General features: G+C 39.2%; 2 protein-coding genes across 8 annotated transcripts in view; both read right to left on the bottom strand.

Annotated features, from left to right (window-relative positions):
• Positions 1 to 14,832, bottom strand: part of LOC132783856 (sodium/potassium-transporting ATPase subunit alpha) — a 29,094-nt gene extending 14,262 nt beyond the window's left edge. For 2 of the 6 annotated variants that reach the window (XM_060789143.1, XM_060789142.1), the window contains exon 1: positions 14,811 to 14,832. The gene's annotated coding sequence lies outside the window, so the exon portion shown is untranslated. Of the gene's footprint in view, positions 1 to 982; positions 1,083 to 4,524; positions 5,022 to 14,810 lie in introns of those variants that run through there. The other 4 variants (XM_060789141.1, XM_060789140.1, XM_060789144.1 and 1 more) reach the window with 4 other exon arrangements.
• Positions 14,833 to 15,175: 343 nt separating this feature from the next.
• On the bottom strand, positions 15,176 to 18,083 carry LOC132783859 (solute carrier family 25 member 45). Of its 2 annotated transcripts, XM_060789149.1 has the most exons (5): positions 17,153 to 18,083; positions 16,165 to 16,277; positions 15,866 to 16,106; positions 15,694 to 15,808; positions 15,196 to 15,640 (listed from the first exon to the last, which is right to left on the bottom strand). In XM_060789149.1, exons 1-5 carry the CDS (start codon positions 17,196 to 17,198, stop codon positions 15,259 to 15,261), a joined length of 897 nt encoding a protein of 298 aa, XP_060645132.1. In that variant the 5' UTR covers positions 17,199 to 18,083; the 3' UTR covers positions 15,196 to 15,258. The 2 variants fall into 2 exon arrangements, with proteins under 2 accessions (XP_060645133.1, XP_060645132.1); XM_060789150.1 differs by lacking the exon at positions 17,153 to 18,083 and having other exon boundaries at positions 15,176 to 15,640; positions 15,866 to 16,089; positions 16,165 to 16,243.
• Positions 18,084 to 19,548: the final 1,465 nt, after the last annotated feature.

Below are 19,548 nucleotides of genomic sequence, written 5' to 3'. Positions count from 1 at the left end.
GGAGGACAACAACACAAAAGGACAATGAATCATGTAATTGTATGTTACGAGAACGATAAACGAGAACGAGAACGAGAACGAGAACAAGAACGGGTGCGAGAGAGTACGAGTATAATGTAGAGTTTGTGGGCTAACGGAACGAATAACGAATACTGGAAGGGAACGGACAGGGCGCATGTGCCGATTTGTGCTTGCTTTGGAAAAACAATTGGAAAGCGAATTGATTTGTGGTTTTTAGAAGCGAAAAAAAATTATATAGAGGTATTACCATACAATACATTGATATCTCGCATTATTGCACTGACGTAAACTTTTGAGGAATGAGAGCTCCGGGCTCGTTTATCAGCAAATGGTCAAGTGAATCACAATCGAAATGGAAATGCAAACGCAAACTCATTAAAATGCAATTTCAACAAAATATTTACTGCAGCCCAAGGGCAACTGAATATAAATATAAAAAAATTGTACAAATCAATAACTCTCCGCATTCGTTCTAAACTCGTAATACATATATATTTTTTGTTTTTTGGGTCTCATGCATAAATTGAAAAGAAGCATGCCAAGAGCAGTGTCAAGAAGTAACAACAGTATACAAATAAAGAGAGCGTCTAAGACAAATACAACACAATACGTAGAGCGGGAGAATGGGAGAGAGTATGGAAATGTGAGCGAAGTAGAAGAGGTAGAGGTAGAGATAAGTGCGTTCTCTCTAAACAAACCTGTCGCGATCACATTTGGCGCTCGGTTGAACGCCGGCAACGTGAAATGAGTACAGAATCGACATTATTCGCTTTGTTTGGCTTTGAACGGGTATTGCTTATTTATTTATGTATTTATTCGTTTTTGGCGTGTTGGGGGGTTCAATAAGCTTTTGAATTCTTAAGGGGCATGAAATAAATCCCAATGTTTGTGATCACATATATAGTATGTATGTATCTATGATTTTGTTTTTATAAAAACTTGATTCATTCTGCTTACGCACTTTTATTTAATATTCGGGGCTCTCGTTAGATTGCCTTTGGTTTTGTTTGTTTGTCTTTTCACTTATTGGCAGTTATTTGTTTGTCTCTCTCTCTCTCTTTATGCTGATTTACGTATGCTAAACAATCTATATTAAATTGAGGGGGGCACAGGTGAAAGGGGTTTTTGATTAGTTAATTATAGTAGAGCTTAACTGTAACTTAACTGTAATGCTTAATGCTTAGTCTAAGGCTAGTGGCAACAATTGTTAACATGTTCTTTCTTTCTATTTTTTTTTTTTGCGCTCCCACAGAATTTGTTTGTCGTTAATTTATATTTTCCTAAACAAATTAATTTCATTAAAAGGCGACTCTTTAGTTTTACGATACGTTTTTATCTAGATTTGTGTCTTTTGTTTGGAACCGTTCATGGTTCGATTCATTTGACGAAACAAAAGTGGAGCGTCGATCGTTGAGCGCGTCACGACGCTGCCATTGAAAAACATTAAATTGCGAATTGTTGCAAAATACGGGACAACGAAACGCAGCATGTGAAATCTCTGTAACGATGCTGACCGAGAGCATTGAGCTGATTTGAGTGCCAAATGCCGAGCACTGACTGCTGACTGCTGACTGCTAGCTGAGGTTGAACAAACAATTAGAACGCCACACGATGATGCTCTATGCTAGAGGGTGCGGACGATTGCTGGACGGCAGCAGCAGGATGGATGGGATATAAATCAAAATGCGACAATGCCGTTTGGCGACACAGAGAAGTTTACATAACGCTGCCAATTAAGCGCTCAGATACAAATGTATCTGCTAGTTTCATGTGATTTGTATCTGCTAGTTTGAGCATGTGTCTGTGTGTGACTTTCTCTGTGTGTGTGTGTGTATTGTATGTGTAGTCCAACGGTTTGGCGCGCACTTTGTCGCGCAAAGCATTTGGCATTTGAACTTGAATATCAATTTACAACAAATACAAAGACATAAAGAAAAAAGTACGCGAACAGTTATCGGGGATGCTTTGAGAGCTTGGCGAGATAAAGAATTGACAGGCAACAGACAAAACACAGCACGCTAATTGTTCAATCAATGCAAAAAGTATCTGCCACACACACACACACACATACTACTAGACAATCGCACACACACACACACGCTGAGAAGTACGTGTAAACTTGCGGGCGTAACCCAAAAAATGAGCAAATTAAGCTGCATAATGACAGCGATAATTGTAAACAATTTGAGCCAAGCGAAAGTGCATATAACAACAGAGATTTGTGAACTCGTCTTCAAATGCGGTTCGAACCAGTCGAAAACTAGAATGAAACCACTAAAAACTGCTGCTGCAGCAGGTCAAAGAAAACGTCAGCTCAACGTCAACGTAATATTATAGTACTGAAGAAAAGCTCAAACTGGTTAACACAATATTCAATTCTAATGCATACGCATAACTACTTCAATCTCGATTTGTATTTTTTGTTCAAGAAACACGTTTATCATTGTTATGACTTTTTTCCAATCGAGTGTTAATGATCTCAGCTTTGCGTTTAGACGCGCTCATCAGTTGTCCGTACTTTTTACAATTGAACGCTAATTGTCAAGTTTTTTTTTTTTGGCATGTTCCTGTCATATTCCCATTACATCTGTCTATCTATTTTCATCAGTTAACATGCGAAGCGACTTAATACAAAACATTACGAGATAGCTTGCAAAAGAAAACAATAGACTTAGAATAAATAAAAGTATATGCGAATATAAATTAAAAACTAAATAATAAATAATAAAGGTAATAAATGATTGTAAGTAGAATTTCTGATTTTGTTATTTGTAGTGCTTTTTGTTTTTACCCACCTGAACACTCATTACGTCTTCAGAATATAGAATTTACGGGTGCGTTAAATAAATAATTAAAATAACAACGTCGACATATAATTACGTAAAACGTTTTGAAAACAAATAACAAAAAAAAAAATAAAAATAGAAAAACAAAAACGTAACTGCAATAAAAATGAGAAAATTAAAAATTAAGTTCAAAGGGAAAATTGAATGATTTTCAGCTTATGCAACAAATCTGCAGGCAACCGAACCGACACGAAAAGGAAACGACCCTGGAAGGGAGGAGCGAAGTCTTTCGTTAGGCGCTAGGCGGCGAAGCAGCAAGTGGACCGCATTGGCTACACACACACACACACATAACCACCCGCGATGGAAGGACAGAGAAGCAGAAGCCGAAGCAAAAGCTGAGCGGGCGCAAAGAGGCGGCCTGGAACTTTGGAATTGGTATTGGAAGGCGCAGATTGGAATAGAAAACTGCAGCTAGCAGCAGCAGAAGCAGCAGCAGGATATGAAATAACGGCACACGAGCGCGAAAATAAGAGCGTGAGAGCGCAAAAGAGAGAGACGAGCACAGACAATTTTCGAAATCGAGTGCAATTCGAAAATGAGAGCGATATGAGAGAGGTAGGAAGAGAGAGCAGCCCCATCACGAGCGCGAGCGCAGCATAAAGAACACACAATACAATATGCGAATTGAAATGTAAAAGAACATTTCTTTTTTTTTTTGTAGTGTTTTCATTTCCATTCCTTTGACTACTTGTCCGCATGTCCATATCTCTGTTTCTGTGTTACGCTTTACCACCAGCAGCAGCAGCAGCAGCAGAATTATGAAATAGCCAACAAACAACGGGTGGTCGATACCATGCTCCAACAGCCACTCAAGGAGTCCCATCCCCTCTCTTCGAGGGGGCATTATATGAATGTGTGTGTGTGTGTATTGTAGGGGCACACACATTTGGGTTTTTTTTGGGTTGGTGGGTTGTGGGCTTTGTGGGTTGCGGGTTTTTAGTGGTTTTCTCGGCTTGGGGTGGCCAGGAAATTACTGCTATTCCAAAATGAAATCGCCGCAATTGAATCTAAACGATTTCATTGCCATAAAAAAGTACGTCAGCGGTACGAAATTAATGTGCACATGGACAGAGACAAGTGTAGGGAAGCAACTAGATAAAAAGATATTATATACACACATGCAAAAACACATACATATTGTGGTGCTGTAGTTGGTCTGACTTTAGGGGGATATATGAGAGACAGAGATAGAGAGAGATCGCACGGCTTTCAGTCAAATCGAAATGATAGAAATGGTCAAATGGAACCCATAACGATCAGGGGATGATAATCTATTAGATCATAATTATTATTGCTCACTCACACACACACACACTTGCAAGCATTTATTCATTCACACACAATCAGCAAAATTGTCATTTACATGCATTATGCATTATTCACGTTACATTCTTTTTTTTTCCTTCTGCTTTTTCATTCCACACACAGTTCACCTCCTACATACACACACTCATACATACGTATCCATTACGGCGCTGGCATGAAGTTTTGGAAAATCGATTTTGTACAAGGACGTTTTGTCGTTTGGGGCTTTTTAGTAGTTAGGAACCGTTTTTAGGCTCCGCTGCAGTTGAGCAACAACAGCAGCAACAACAAAATAAAAAATTGTCTTGGCTTTTAGAGTTCTTTGGTGGAGGAATGTTGTTGGTTCTACCTTTTACACGTCGAGTAAGATATTACACAATTTTTCCGTTTAGCGTTGCCGTTTGCCCCGTGTAGTTGTGGTTTCGGTTTCTGTTTCGGAGGGGCGAGATTTCACTGAAAACTACCCCGTCTTCTTGAACAGTGTTAATAAACTTATTTGCACTTCTTAATACAACAATAACAAATCACACACACGTTTTCTTTTACTTTTATACTCGTTAAGCTGTAACAGCTTAAGAGTTTGCCTCTTTTTTTTGCGCTTCTATGGTATATGTTATGTGTATATTCGTATCCTGTGTGTGTGCTTCTTCTTGGGCTTTATCGATGCACAGTTATTGTGTAAGCAGCAACACCAGCGTAACGCAGGCGGCGGACAGAGCGGAGAGCTGAGAGGAGCTGTACTAGTACTGGCACACTGGCTGTACCACCCGACAGAGAGACGAGAGCTCAGTTTAGCTACCACAGTGAGACCGACCTTCCTAGTTCGGTAACAAACGCTCGACTGAAAATTTTCAGCATGCCGCGAGTGGTTAAGCTTTCTCGTTCAACGAAAAAATATTCTAGCATTGTCATTCGTCCGCAGCGACGTCGTCGTCGTCGTCGTCGTCGTTGGCGCTCCGAAAGCTTTCGTTACGTTTCGTTCGTTCATTCGTTTGGCAGATGTTTCGTCGCTCCTACCTTACGCTGCATATGCACATAGAAAGAACAGTACAGCGCAGTAGCGTACAGAGAAGCTTTCGAAATCTCTCTCTCACTCTCTATCGCACTTTACAAATGTATGGCAGTGTGACAAGTGAGGCAGGCAATGGGCTGCTGCTACGGCTGCTACTGCTGCTTGCCATAGAGCATGGGTATTTTGCACAGTGGTGCGAGAGCTTGGAAACTGGAGCAGAACCCTCTGGCTCCTCAGACTTCAAACAGAGAGAGAGAGAGAGAGCACGGCAGAGATGTGCGCAGGAATGTGTGTCAGTCAGGCAAGCACAAAGATTCGAATCGAGAATTTGCATGAATTGTATAAGCAGCAAAATAAAACGAAAACAAAAAAAAGCCTCAGACTGAGCTTGATGAAAGGCCAAACTATTTGAAAATTCGGCAATTTACTCCACACGCCATATCCTGGCAGCCCTTTAATCGTTTATCGAGCCAATGACGTCACTTCAGCAGCGTGATGTCAATTATTCATATGTCAGGCAGTTAGACAACTTCTCCCCAAGGCATAAAAAAACGCAGGACAAAAGCCATAAGAGATTATAAAGCAGGCAAATATATATATATATGTAAATACTATATATAAGTCTAAGCTAGAGCTTTTCATACAAACATGTATTTTTATAGAGAGAGCGAGCCGAACAAAAGGCTGCAGTTCTATTTTAGTGGCTTGAGCTCGCTTACGACGCTTACGAGTAAGTCTAATTACACTAAATGTCAGCCGCACACAGAAAAGTAACACAAAACCGAAACAGAAAATCGATAGACATCGCAAAAGCAGATGCGAGCGCAAAAAAAAAAGTAACCCACAGTTACTAGCAGGGATTCTATAGAAAATGGGATGGGAAAGAAGAGTGGGGCGAGGGAGAGGAAGGGTGGGGGAGGCTGTTGCCGAATACAGTGAAAGCTGCTTAACTGAAATTAACCCAAAACGAAGGTCGATAGAGATAACTTACAGATTTACCAGATTGTAGATAGATAAGTGAGCATGCAAAATGCGCTCGACATTTTTTTTTCTGTCATCTTGCAAAATATTTTTGTGAATAAATTCTTCGCTTTTACGACTATCACTGAGAGCAACTATGATTGTCCTGCCCGGGACAGTTATTACTGTACGCGTAATGCGATTCACTTAAGGCTCGAGCAAATAAACAAACAATGGGGCGCACTGACTTTAAGTGGTCGCGATGCCGGCGCTCCAGGCTACATACAAAACATATATACTATGTATGGGAAAGGGAACATAGAACGAACAACAGCGAACAACGAAAGTATAGTATTATGAGCCTTTTTGCCTTCGGTCTAATATCAAGTTATGTAATGACACGGCACACACACACACACACACAGCAATTCGCACAGCACTTTGCCAAACTGTTTCTCTGTGTGTGTGTGTGTGTGTGTGTGCGTGCTGCGCGGTGGATAAACTTTGGCACGATGTTGCAGCAGTGACCTCAAAAGGCAGCGCCAACAATGCTTGGCGGGGGAGCATGTAAAACACCAAACCCAATGATAGTAGTAAGTACAAGTAACTCGTACCAAGTTGCTTATGTAAAAACACACACACAAAAAAAAAGTGGCAATGCAAAAGGCTACAAAATTCAGCTGACAAAATGGTCAACTGACAACCGAAGGGGGACAACGCCAATGCCATGACACACACGCGGCCAATTGTCGGGGCAATAGAGTCAGCCTTTTGACGTAGATACTTCATATCGCCCATGACTTATATCGCATATCTTAATGTTGGCCATAGACCCCAAGTGCGATACATCATATTGTTTTTGTAACTTGTTTAATTATACATTTGGCTGATTGGCGCCAAAGTCAGTCGGCAGATCTATTTCTGTTCCCGTTGACAGCTCAATTTTTGTGTTTGCCACGCCTGCAGCACGTGTCTCTGTGCCACAATGCGGTGGCATTTACTCCAAACAGTAGTAGTTTGGTAGTAGAAGTGTTGTGTTGCCAAATAAATATTTGGAAAATCAATAAGAACTGATGAGTGACAACGCTATGAAAGCAATTGCTGTTCGACTCTCGCCTCTCGAGCTGTCGAGTTGTGTTTGTACAAAGCGTTCGCTTTACGTACTCCTACGTATTGAATGCCAATTATGACTTTTAAGCTAAGCAAATAACTAGAGTAGAGCGGCAACAATGTTGCAAGCCATTCTCCGATGATATAACCAACAAAATTTTGCGATACAGAGCATGAAAATCTCTACTGGCAACTGCATTCTCGCACGTTACGTATACGCAGTGTGGCGGCGTGTGAAAAGCGTGCGCTTCGCATTGACAGCGAGCAGTTAAAACTGCAACAGTGCTGTTAATTTCCACAAGAGTTAAATAGAACAACTTGAATATAGAAAACTTTCCAGAGTTCAGAGGGAATATTGATTGCATAAGCGGCAGGCATCTTTTAATTGTGTTCATGACCATGGCAAACACAAGAGACAGTGAGAGAGAGGTTGAAAGGAAGGAAGGGGAAAAGCGGAGCGCACAGACTTGTAGCATAATCAACATAAATGTTGAAGCATTGTACGATGATATATGAAGATAATAATATATGAGCCTCAAAATGACAAACCGACAATGAAGCGAATGAACTACAGCAAACGGCTGACTTAGTTTCTGTACTTGAGCTCTGATTAAAATGTGTGTGCCCCGTGCAGCTCTCTCTCTCTCTCGGCTAACGCTGACGATGATGATGATGATGATGATGCCACTGGGATGTGGCAGCTGGACAGTCAGGCAGGCAGGCAAAATGCTGATCGCTGGCACAAAGTCAACACAAAGTCTAGTCAGAGTCGCCGCGTCGCTGCGTCTCCTCGTAGGCGTTATGACAATAGATTTACGAGTGTAGCGCGCTCTACAGCTCTACAGCTTAATTTGCGCTATTCATTGTGTGTAGAAAGACCTCCAGCTGAAAAACCTTAGACAGACGACGATGATGACAACGAAGGAAAGTCTCTCTAGTAGTAGTAGCTACGGCAGCTAGCAGCTAGTTTGAATGAAATGCCCGGAAAAAACCAATTGGTAGACTCAGTTTAATATTCACTGAGGCAATGGAAAAACGTGCACTGGCCAAACTTGACGACAGACAGAGAGACCGAGAGACAGAAGAGACTGACTGACTGTCTGCTTGGTGGGCGGCAGCAGGTTTGCTTTTCGCATTTGCTTTTGCCTTTTGAATGGCGCAATAAATTTTAATCAAAATTAAAATATGTATACACAATAAACTAAGCAAAGTGCCAAGCATCCATCTACGAATACGATTGCGAGTACTTTGGGCCACTCGCAGCGCGTGTGTGCTTCTCCTCTTCTTCTAGTCATTGTCATTGGATGCATAGAATAGGAACCTCTTCTACCCCTCCCCCGCATCTTAGAGGTGGGATAATGCCAGAAAAAGCGAAGGAAAAGAGTTTGTACTTATACCGAACAAGGCTGATAAGTTATTTGGCTCTTATCTCATTTTATAGGTAGCTCAACCTGATAGCCGGTTTTTTCCAGACCATTTATGAGCTTAATTAGTTGTTGCGATAACGACAGTCAGATACCTACATTAGTCTCTCTCTCCCTCTCTCTCTATCTCTAGCGATGTACACAAATTGCAATTAAAATAGTCTCTAAAGGGTTGCCAAAAATAAAAGACAAACGAGCTTATCATGTGATTAGATAGCAGCATTTCTTATTTTTGTTTTTAGCTTAAGTACGCAAAATCTTTTTTGTGGAGGGTATCTATGAAATTAATTTACCCCAATTGAGTGCCAGGGGATTGATGTTCATGTTCATGTATGTGTGTGTGTGTGGATTAACCCACTTAAAGGCCCGACAGTCAAAGCCAAAGTCGACACTTTCAGACACATTCTAATTGGAGCAGCACACAGGGAAATGAATGGTGGGAAAAATGAATTAACCCAACAATTACAACATACTATACGACGACATACAAATTGATAGAGACAACCTTGCGCATATCCTGCCTCAAGTTGCCAGTTGCCAGTTGCCTGACGACAGCTTCGATCCGCAGCTAGAACTTATCTATTAATGACGCCATTCGAAGCTAGTGAAATGCGTAAACCAGTTTTTTAGTGGTTGATTTTTTTCAAGTGGTTGATTTTAGATAGTCGCGAAACCTGATTAATTTTGGAGAGTTTATTATTATGAACAAGACTTTAGTCGACTAATTGTTGACAATAAATTTTGCCAGTAAAATTTGCAAAAATAAATTGGGGATAACAATTTTTAGCTGCTTCCCGGTGGAACTTATGACTTCCTCATAGATAGTATGCTCAATCTCTGGAATGTATCTGGATGCTGGGAAATGCGAATGGAAAGTGTCAACGGTAACCTCAACAGCATCAGCAACAGCAACAGCAACGTCAACGTCAGCAGCGTCAGCAAAGCGCGCATTGAATTGTATTTAAATTATAACAAATTGCGGCCAGGCATATCTTTTGTATGCTCGCATTTGTATCTGTATCTGTATCTGTATCTGAGCTGTAGCTGGGTGTAAGTACCGGCAATTGTTGGTGTTGTGGTGTGGATGGGCATTAAATTAAATAAAAATTTAATATGACAATTTAAGTAGGAGATGCAAAGATGACAAGTGCCATCTAGCAGGCGTCTTTTGCACAATTGAGCTACATTTTCATCTTGTCAACTGTTTCAATTGTCCTCATCATTTGCAGTATGCGATATATAATAACATACTCTATATGCGATGCGATGTACACACATCTACGATTACAAAGTTCCATCATTAAACACTTTTGGGCAAGGCCAAGTTTCAAGTGTGGCACACAGCATGTTGCATATAATGTTCGCTGTTCTCTCATCATTATTGATGTGGAAAATTTTCGTTGTACTCTTCAGAATATATTTATTTACATTTTTTCCAAAACATACACACAATCTAATTTTGTTTTTTTTTGAGCCAGTTGGCAACAATGTTTTGAGTGTTTATAAATCATTCAATTGGCCTGGTCAATACATTTCAGTATTCGATACAAAGGCACAACGAATAGTTAAAGATTTTTGTGTGTTATGTCATGCTATTTCCGCTTCATTTGCAGACGTCTCTATGCTCTCTGTGTCTCTGGCATCAATCTCAGCATCAGTTCAGCTCATCTCGTCTCGTCTCGCTGATTGACTCCCACAAGATCTGTTGCGTATGACAGTAATGCCTTGAAATTGCGGTAATTGTTCTCTGTCTGTCTGATGCCATCAACAATGCGTGTCGTGAGTGCATAAATCGGAGCTCAGTTCAACTGAGGACACAAGCAGCTTGTTAACTTGTTTGAACCAGTTAAGCCTAGTGTCGAATGTCAGGATATGTACATAGATAAAAGAGCAACAATCCCAGCCACAATTCAATTTGCATTATGTTTCATTTAAAATTAATTATAAACACATGAACAAGCACACTCGAACTCTCCAGCTCGCTCTCTGTGCCTCTGTCTCTCGCTCTCAAATACAAATTAAAATTCTTTCGAGTGGGCAATTATTATGACACACTGTGAGGGTCATAGAGAATGCGAGTTGACAACGCTCTAATCGCTGTTGGAAATGTGTTTTCTAGTTGACACTTCAATTGCCAAGATTGACATATTGAATCACAACTTTATTGGAGAGCGATTTATGGCATCTAATGCGATTTTACAGCTATTGTTCATTTTGATTATTTGTTATCAAGTTGTAAAATGTAAGTACATAACTTTATGGTGGAAGTTTGATTTAATGAATCGATATGCAAATTTTGAATGGTATACAAATATAAATATTCTCTCTGACATATTATTATTAAAGATAGGTAAATCATCTTATCTGCTCAAGAATTTATCTATTTTACACCACCGAAAATTCCTTGCATATTCTCAAAAACAATAAGACCCATTTGACCCCTGTATAAAATGAGTTGTGGGCGGAGAAAACTCACATATTTTATTACTGAAGTCCATTTGAATTTATGCTCTTCGAACATGCATAATCGTAAACTGCTAAACCTCTAAAAAAGAAAAAGAAAGAAAAGGGAACCCAGTAGCAACCAGTCAGTGTGAGGGTCAGACACCGACCTCTGGGGCCTGGCGACAGTCAGCAAATGGACAGTCGACAATCGACAGTCGCCAGTCGCCCTGTCTCCAGTCGGGGGTCGATCGATTAGCCCAACACCCAGCTGCTACTACTCACTATATATATATAGTACATACGTAACATAGCACGAATGTGTGCCGCACAAAATTATCTATGAGAGCGAGAGAATGCCGCTGATAAGCAGCAGACCGAGATAAAAACAATGTAAAACAAGTAAGAAAGTTACAGTCGAGTGTGCTCGACTATGAGATACCCGCTACCCATTTTGAATAAAAGGAAAATATTGCGGTATTTTATCAAAATAATCCAAAAATGCAAATATACTAAAAATATACCAAATGGTATATTTGGTATATCGAAATAGTACCGCATTCAAAATATACCATAGACGGCATAATATACCAGATTGTCAGCCAAAGCAACTAAGACCCTTAGTAAGTAGGCGTTTTCGCCCATACAAAAGTATTTCTTCAATAACTTCCACAAAATTTGAAGCAAACTTGATCTGTGTGCAAACATAACAAATGCTGTCGAAAATTAGAGCTCTATCTCTTATAGTCTCTGAGATCTAGGTGTTCATACGGACGGACGGACAGACGGACATGGCTATATCGTCCCGGCTGTTGACGCTGATCAGGAATATATATACTTTATAGGGTCGGAGATGCCTCGTTCTACCTGTTACATACATTTCCTGCCGGCACAAAGTTATAATACCCTTCTACCCTATGGGTACCGGGTAGAACAATATGTTATGGTTGGTAAATATCACATGTGTCTCATAAATGGAGAGGTAAGAGATGAAATCGACCTTACAAGTGCTTGAAATTGGCAGAAAACAGTCAAGAGATACAGATAATTGGCAGTTGCATGTGAAAATGTTCTCATCAGCAACTGCAATTGCAAACTGGAAGTGATAAGCCTCATAAATAACAAGAGATAGCATTGGAGACACTTTGATAACCTCAAATAACAACATAACAAGCATTTGATTAGACATTTATTGGCATCTAATTGAATTCAAACTGCTGTTATTAATTTGTTGGCACGCTTTGATTGCCGCTGCCGGCTAAAACAAGTGCACAAAGTCCCAAAGCTGCGCGATTTGAAAATAAATTCTGGTATTTTCCAGTTACATTTGTCGGCGGTACTATTATCACAATTTTGCGGTAACAAAAACAAAATGTCACAGGCAAGCCCCCATTCTAACTTTGTGAATGAATTTGTAGTATTAATTGATTTTCGAAAATCCAACGAAATCCAGTTACAAATATAAATACATAAATTGAGTTATCAATTCCCCGGGGGTTCTGCTCTGCGATGCTGTTTGTTCAATAGATTAAAATAGTGAGACTGCAAATCTGTATAAAATAAACCAGGGATAGATCATGGAAATTATCAGATAGTATTTGTCTTGACGCAAGCTGAAGCTCAGTGCTTTGCAATGCTTTGCTTTACTCAGCTTTGCTTTGCTAGTAAATTGACTTAAATTGAAAGCGCATGACTCAGCATATGAAATAATGCGGAGCGTGGAGCGGCAAGGGATGGAGACAGTTCTCTGCTCAGTGCTCTGCTTTGCTCTGCTGTTCGTTATGCCATGCCAGCCACATACAATATACATAATTCTTCTCGATGCGGATTTTGTGCGTGAAAATCATAAGCTACAGTAAAACCTCCCCGCAAATGAAACGCTGCTCAAGCGAATTGTGTTATTCGTGGCGCTTTAAAGTATGCAACATTTTCTAGCGTGGATCTAGGACTGTGGCTGATGTGGTTTTCCAATTGGCGCGACAGTGTGACCAGCGCACACCACAAACCCTCATCGCTATATGCTTGGTTAGCGTGTAATTAAGAGCTTGAACATTTGGAGGGAAAAACCTGTTTCAATAATTATCAAAGACAATGTGGAAAAAAGACGAGTACAAGAAATAAAGCGTGTGTTTGTGTGTGTTTGGCGATTTGCTTATAATTAGCAGGGCACGACGCGCCCCAATGACACCAATTCCGGAAAAAAACCAAACGAACGAGAAAAAAAGAGAAACTGAATTGAACCGCAGAGGGTTGTTTCGCAGCCAGTGTCGTCTCTTTTTCACAGCCTGAGAGATTCCAATACTAGTAGCAGTATATAAATGGGAATTCAAGAAATCTGTGCGACTGCCTGGCGAGAAGGAAGCAAAGGCGAAGGCGCAGGAGGGGCTGTGTATTGAGAGGGTAGGCGTGGCGATGTTTCGATTGCATGCCAACAGAGAACACTCGAAGGAAGAGGCATAGACACTGGAATTGTACCGGTTATGTAAGCCGTAAAGCGGAAAATTTCCAGGCTATAAAGGTAAAGCTTTCGCATTCCAGGCAACATTTTACATGCGAGCGGGGAAAGAGAGCAAGACGGCTGAGAGAGAGAGAGCGCTCATGCATAGGCAAAAAGGGGGCGAATCACTGGAAGATGGATGGAATGCTGCGCATGGCAAGAACGACAACAACAACAACAACTATGACAAGCAGCAGCAATTGTGCTACGCTAGGTAAACGTAATCGAAAGTGCTGTGCCAGGTGAGTGCTCTTCACATTGGGCCATTTGCGTTAAGCTGATCAAATAAACGAGGACTACACACAACGAGCACACCTGAGCAGCACGAAAGAGAGCACAGTCAAGAGAGAGCGAGAGCCAAAAAGAGCGCAAGCAAAAGAGAGCACGCTTACGTGTGTGTGTGTATGTGGCCTGTTCTCTTTCTCTCGCGCGCATTAGATGTAAAACACAAAAAACTCATTTAGACCAAACACAGAGCACAAAACCAGTTATCTGCTGCTGAGCCACTGGGCCAACTTTGTTTTATTGATCATGGCGTTGCATTGGAGCACGCGTGAGTGCGCTCTCATTGCTACCAACATTGTTTTTAACCAGGTAAGAAGCCTACAGTAACAATGTTAAGCAAGCAGAGCAGCTCACAAAAACTATCATAGTGCTTTGTTTAAGCCCTTCCAATAGGATTAATCTACAACGCACAATATGCGGAGCATGAACAACGCCCGCGTCTCCACCCTGCTTTTAGCTGGCGGTTAGCTGGCTCAACCGTCGAAGTCACAAACGCAGCACCAGAAGCAGAAGCTACTATAAACAAATTAATAAACTTGGCGTCGCCTTAGGGCGTCGGCTTTGCTGCATTACTAACAGACAAAACCAATAACACTCATACACGCACACACTCTCACGCACACACACTCACACAAATACGAGTTTCGATTTTTCCACATACAAAAAAAAAAACGCCCGCTCAGCGTTAATATTGTAGTTGTTGTTGTTTGTGATGAGCGCTGATACGTTGCAAAACACACCTCAAACTTCTAACACACTTTCTGCTTTATAATGTTTGCATTTTTTAATTTTCTTCTTTAGTCACTGTTTGTTGCACATGTTAACAATTGTTTGCACTTTTTTTTTTTAACTTAATTAACTTAGTTTTATTATAAATTTTGGTTTAATTATTGCGCTCAGCTTACCTCGTAATTCGACCTCACTGCCATGTTTTATCGATATGAACTGTGCTATCGATGACTTAATTTCTTAGGTTTCACTGCAGTGTTGTATAGCTTTGAAATTTGTCTGTTAACAGAGCGCAGCTTGCGTTAACATAACCGTTGCAGTGTTGAGCAAAATTCAATTTAAAAAGAAAATTAAATTAAATTCCATCTAATCAAATGTTGTATAACTGTTAAAGTTGCATAACAGCTCACATACAATTAGAAATATTATTTAGGCCAGTGAATATGTCGTTATTTAAATTTCATTGCATGCTTTCAGGCATAAATGTTAATGTTAATTTACAGCGCTGACGCTATCGTTTATTATTACATTTGTCTGTTAATAACATACCCACGACCGTTACAAAAATCAAGCCTGAAGATAAATTTAAAATGAAACCTTTTATTTGAGTGATTTGACGGCATTTCAGTAATTATGACACAGCTCCAGTGAATACTCATAGCCCAAAAACGTGGCCGCATTAAAGGGTATCGCACGCGCCAACAACATCCAGCTGCCTCGAAAAATACTTTGCCAGCCATAAGCTCGAAAATTGACACGGACACAGTGCAGAATGCCGCGGAACTTGTGATTCTCATCTGCCTGCATAATAGTCTTGACCACATCGAATGGAATAACACAGACCCACGACAAGACACCAGCCCAAGCGCCAGCGAAAGTGGTGACCACCAGATTAATATTGGAACCATCGGGATGTGCTCGACGTTTGCGCACAAATTGCGTGTTATCCAGAAAGTCTGCTGCCTGACGATAAACCAGCATATAGATGCCATATGGTAGGACATCGCTAGTAAAGAATTATTAGTAATTCAGTCGAACTGTAAGTTACATCTGACTCACCGACACATCATGGGCAGAAGTCCGCGATAAAGACCAGAGATGCCATCATTCTTGAGTATCCGTTTAAACGTGCCAAAGGCCGTTCGTCGCTTCCCATAGATGTAATCATTGTAGTCTATAAACACAATGGAAATTAGCAATTGCTGGCGAGGATTATGCTAGGTAAACTTACAACAATGTGTTTGCAGTCGCACCTTAATCAGTTCCATGGGGCAGGCAATAAACGATTGCACAAAGCCGGCCACCGAGCCGGCTAAGAACATGTTATGATACTCCAGCTGCTCTCGCTGATAATCGCTGTGACAAACGCGTCGCAGTTGCCGCAGATGATTGCCATAGATGCCAAAGAGAATGGAGTTGATGGCGCCCGTTGACATCATGGGAAACATCATGCCTCTGTAGAAACCGTTGATCTTTAAAGCGTTGTTAACTGATCGCGATCAGCTTGCCAGCCATCACATCACCACTTACCCCATTGTTGCGAGTGTAGATCTGTTGCACGGCCGTCAGGACGGATGTGTTTGAGGCCTGTTGCCAGGTCTTGATTGTGTCGAGTGGATGGGCAACCAACACGCCGCAAGCACCTGAATGAGGCATAATAATAAACAAATATAAACAAAGCAAATAAACAAGCCAAAATTCTGTATTCTTAACTATAAGTCATTTTTAGAGCAATAGAAACTGAATTTAAATCTTCAAACAAATTTACCACACAATATCCCGCATAACTTTCAACAACAAAATATTGAAATAAAAGTATTCTTACATAAAACCAATAAGAGGAATTTTAATACCCAAGCTGAAGGCATTTGCAGACATAGCTTTACCAAGAGTGTTAGTTTTAATTTTAATAATAGCTAACGTTTTTAAATAAAATAATTTTATTACCAGCCGAATTCTAAACAGTAACTTTCAAATTAAATGTTTTTAAACATTATTTCAATGTATATGGAATCTATGTACAAACTTTGAAGCTCTACCTTATTAAGTCTTCCAGATTAAGGAATTCTTTTATAGCGACAGACGAATAATACTACTAATTAATACTATGAAAGATAGTTTCTATCTATTTATCTCAAAATGCCCTTCCACCCTTCTATATCATAGCAGGGGTATTATTATAATTAAAAAGTTTTAGTACAATATTGCAATAATGTAAAGCATGTGGCCCCATGATGCCTCGATGCGGCACATGTTGCCGCATGACGTTGCCAAGAAATTCGATTGTGTTGACCAAAAATACGCCTCGTAGATCAGGGGCGCCTTCACATGAACTTGACCGTGACGTCGCAGCTGGCTGCGGTAGCTGCTCTAGCTGATAATATTGCTGCTGCTGTTGCTGCTTCTGTTGCTCTCGCTACTCCCTCAACAAGTGTCGAATATGGATGTGGCTCAGCTTTAGCCGCGGGATTGCGTCATTCAAAGCATAATAACATGCGACAGAGAATTGAAAACTTACCGCCAATACAGCCAGCCACAAAGTCGCAATAGTTCTCCCACTTCATTGCATTTGTTGTCTTTCGCTAATAAATGCAGTTGCGAATTTATGAATTGTCCGAATTATTGATTTTTGTGTTGTATTTGTTTTTCAGGTAAGGTGTCTCGACTGCATTGAGCAGCGGCAACGGAGGAACTGCAATCCAATTCGCAAGGTGTTGTACTGCAGTGTTAAAAGCTCAACTGCTTGGTCGAGCTTTTTCTGGTTGCTCTCACAAGCTGGCAGCTATAAGCGAAATACCACTACGAGAGAGAGAGGGCAACACACAACGAAAATATGTATTTGTTATTAAATGTTGTTTTTATTGTTGTTGATTGATCTCTTTGCCTCACACTGCCTCGTGTCTCTTTCGTTCAAATTATATGCATTATTTTTTTGTTTTCTTTTCTTTTTTTTTTGTTGAATTTGAATCGCTTTTCTGATTGATTTCCTTTGCGCCCAACCAACTAAACCTGTGTCGTGTTTTTATAGTCGTTTATATTTTGTTTTTCTTTTTTTTTTTTTTTTTATATATATTCATTCTCATTTATTTTTTATAATTTAGTGTAATTGTAATGTATTTATGGTTTTTTTTTGTGTTTTGTTTTCATTTTACTCAGCATAAGATTTTGTTTAGTTGTATCTCTAAAACGCAGCGTTCGTGTGCCAAAGGAAACAAATTGAAAACCTAGCACAACGAACCAAGACTCAAGAATAATGTTTTTCTTTTTGCATTTCTCTTTTGTTTTCTTTGTTTTTTTTTTCATTACTTTTCTTTTGCATTGTTGTTGTTGTCATGTCATATACGATAGGTTTTTTTTTTACAAGTCTAGAACATAAGAAAATATTTCACATTTTATAATTATGCAATATGTTTAATATTGTTAAAGCGCCTTATTTTTGTTTTCTTCATTTTTTTTTGTTGTATTTTTTGTTTAATGTTGTTGTTGTTGTTAATGCGACTTTATTTTGTTTTTTAGTACAGTTTTTTCTCTAAAAGTACTTAACGAGTTTTGCTTATACTTTTAGCTGGCTTTTAAGCAGCTATTTTTCAACATGCTTTTGTTTTTTATTTATACATATAAATACATAAAACTATAGTTAAGGTTATAATATAATTTGAAAAGCGGGCTAAACATTAACTCAAAGTGCAACAAAACAAAATCACAAACACAAATTATAAAAAAAAAATTAAATAAACAGGACCACATCTCTTAGACATATATATGTAAATATATATATATTTATTTAAATATATATATATATATAAATGTATGTAATATACACATATACTGCATATTTGCATATGTATTTCATTTATCAGGCATTAATTTTAACATTTTTTCGCTTTTTTTTTCATCTCTTGTTTTTACAGTTTGCATTTTTTTCTATATAATATTTATTTTTTTGTTTCCACTTGATTGGCATTCCTATGTGAATTTCAACATTAACTAGAGAGGGCGCAAGATGGATGTACTTAATCTTTTCATATCATTTCATTTGGTTTTGCTTTCTTTTCTTTCTAGGGGATAATAGCTAAATGATTTGATTGATGGCTATTCTGCTGGGAACTCTTCGAATGCTCCGCCATATCTTTTTCGCTATAGTCCTAATTGAACCAACTTCTCTATATCAATCTATTGTTGTTCTGTACTTGATGTTGTTGTTTTCTTGTTTTATGTTGTTGTTTGGTGTTTCTTTACTTTTCTCATGGAGATGGCAGTCAGCAGTTGTTGCATCAACTTGCCACAAATAGATATAGTAGAGTCTCTATTGCATTGGTGTTGTTAGGTGTTATTGCAGTTGATCCATATTTTGTTGTTGTTGATGTTGTTCTTGTTCGCGGAATTATTCATTTAAATTACACTCTAATATAAAGATGCAAAACTTTCATACACACTTTACTTAGTATTTAGATCATAGATTGATTCTGTTTATCAGATTTTCGTTTTACTAGATGACAGTTTAGTTTTTTGTTGGCGTGAATGATTAACGCAGTTTTCTCTTGATTAATTTTGTTTTCTCCCATTTTGTTTAGGTTCTTATTTTGTTTTGTTGTTGCTGACGTTTACAAACATATTTCTTTAATAATCATAATAATAATAATAATAACGCATTTACTTTTTTGTTTTTATTTCTTGTGGTTTTTCTTTTGTTTAACGCTCCGTCGTTTTGTTTTACTCGTTTTTACTTGTTCATATGTATTTATAATATTATAACTTACGTTTCACAGACACAATTCAATATTTGTATGCATGTATTGTTGTTTTTGTTGTTGTTGTTGTATGGTAGGTTATAGTTATAAACTATTAACTTCTGAATAATATGCATACCTAGATACTTTCTTCATCGAAATGGGCGTGTGTGGTGTGAATCGA

This window comes from Drosophila nasuta, chromosome 2R, assembly GCF_023558535.2.
Source record: "Drosophila nasuta strain 15112-1781.00 chromosome 2R, ASM2355853v1, whole genome shotgun sequence".
Classification (NCBI taxonomy): Eukaryota; Metazoa; Arthropoda; class Insecta; order Diptera; family Drosophilidae; genus Drosophila; species Drosophila nasuta.
This window is presented reverse-complemented; position numbering and strand designations above follow the sequence as displayed.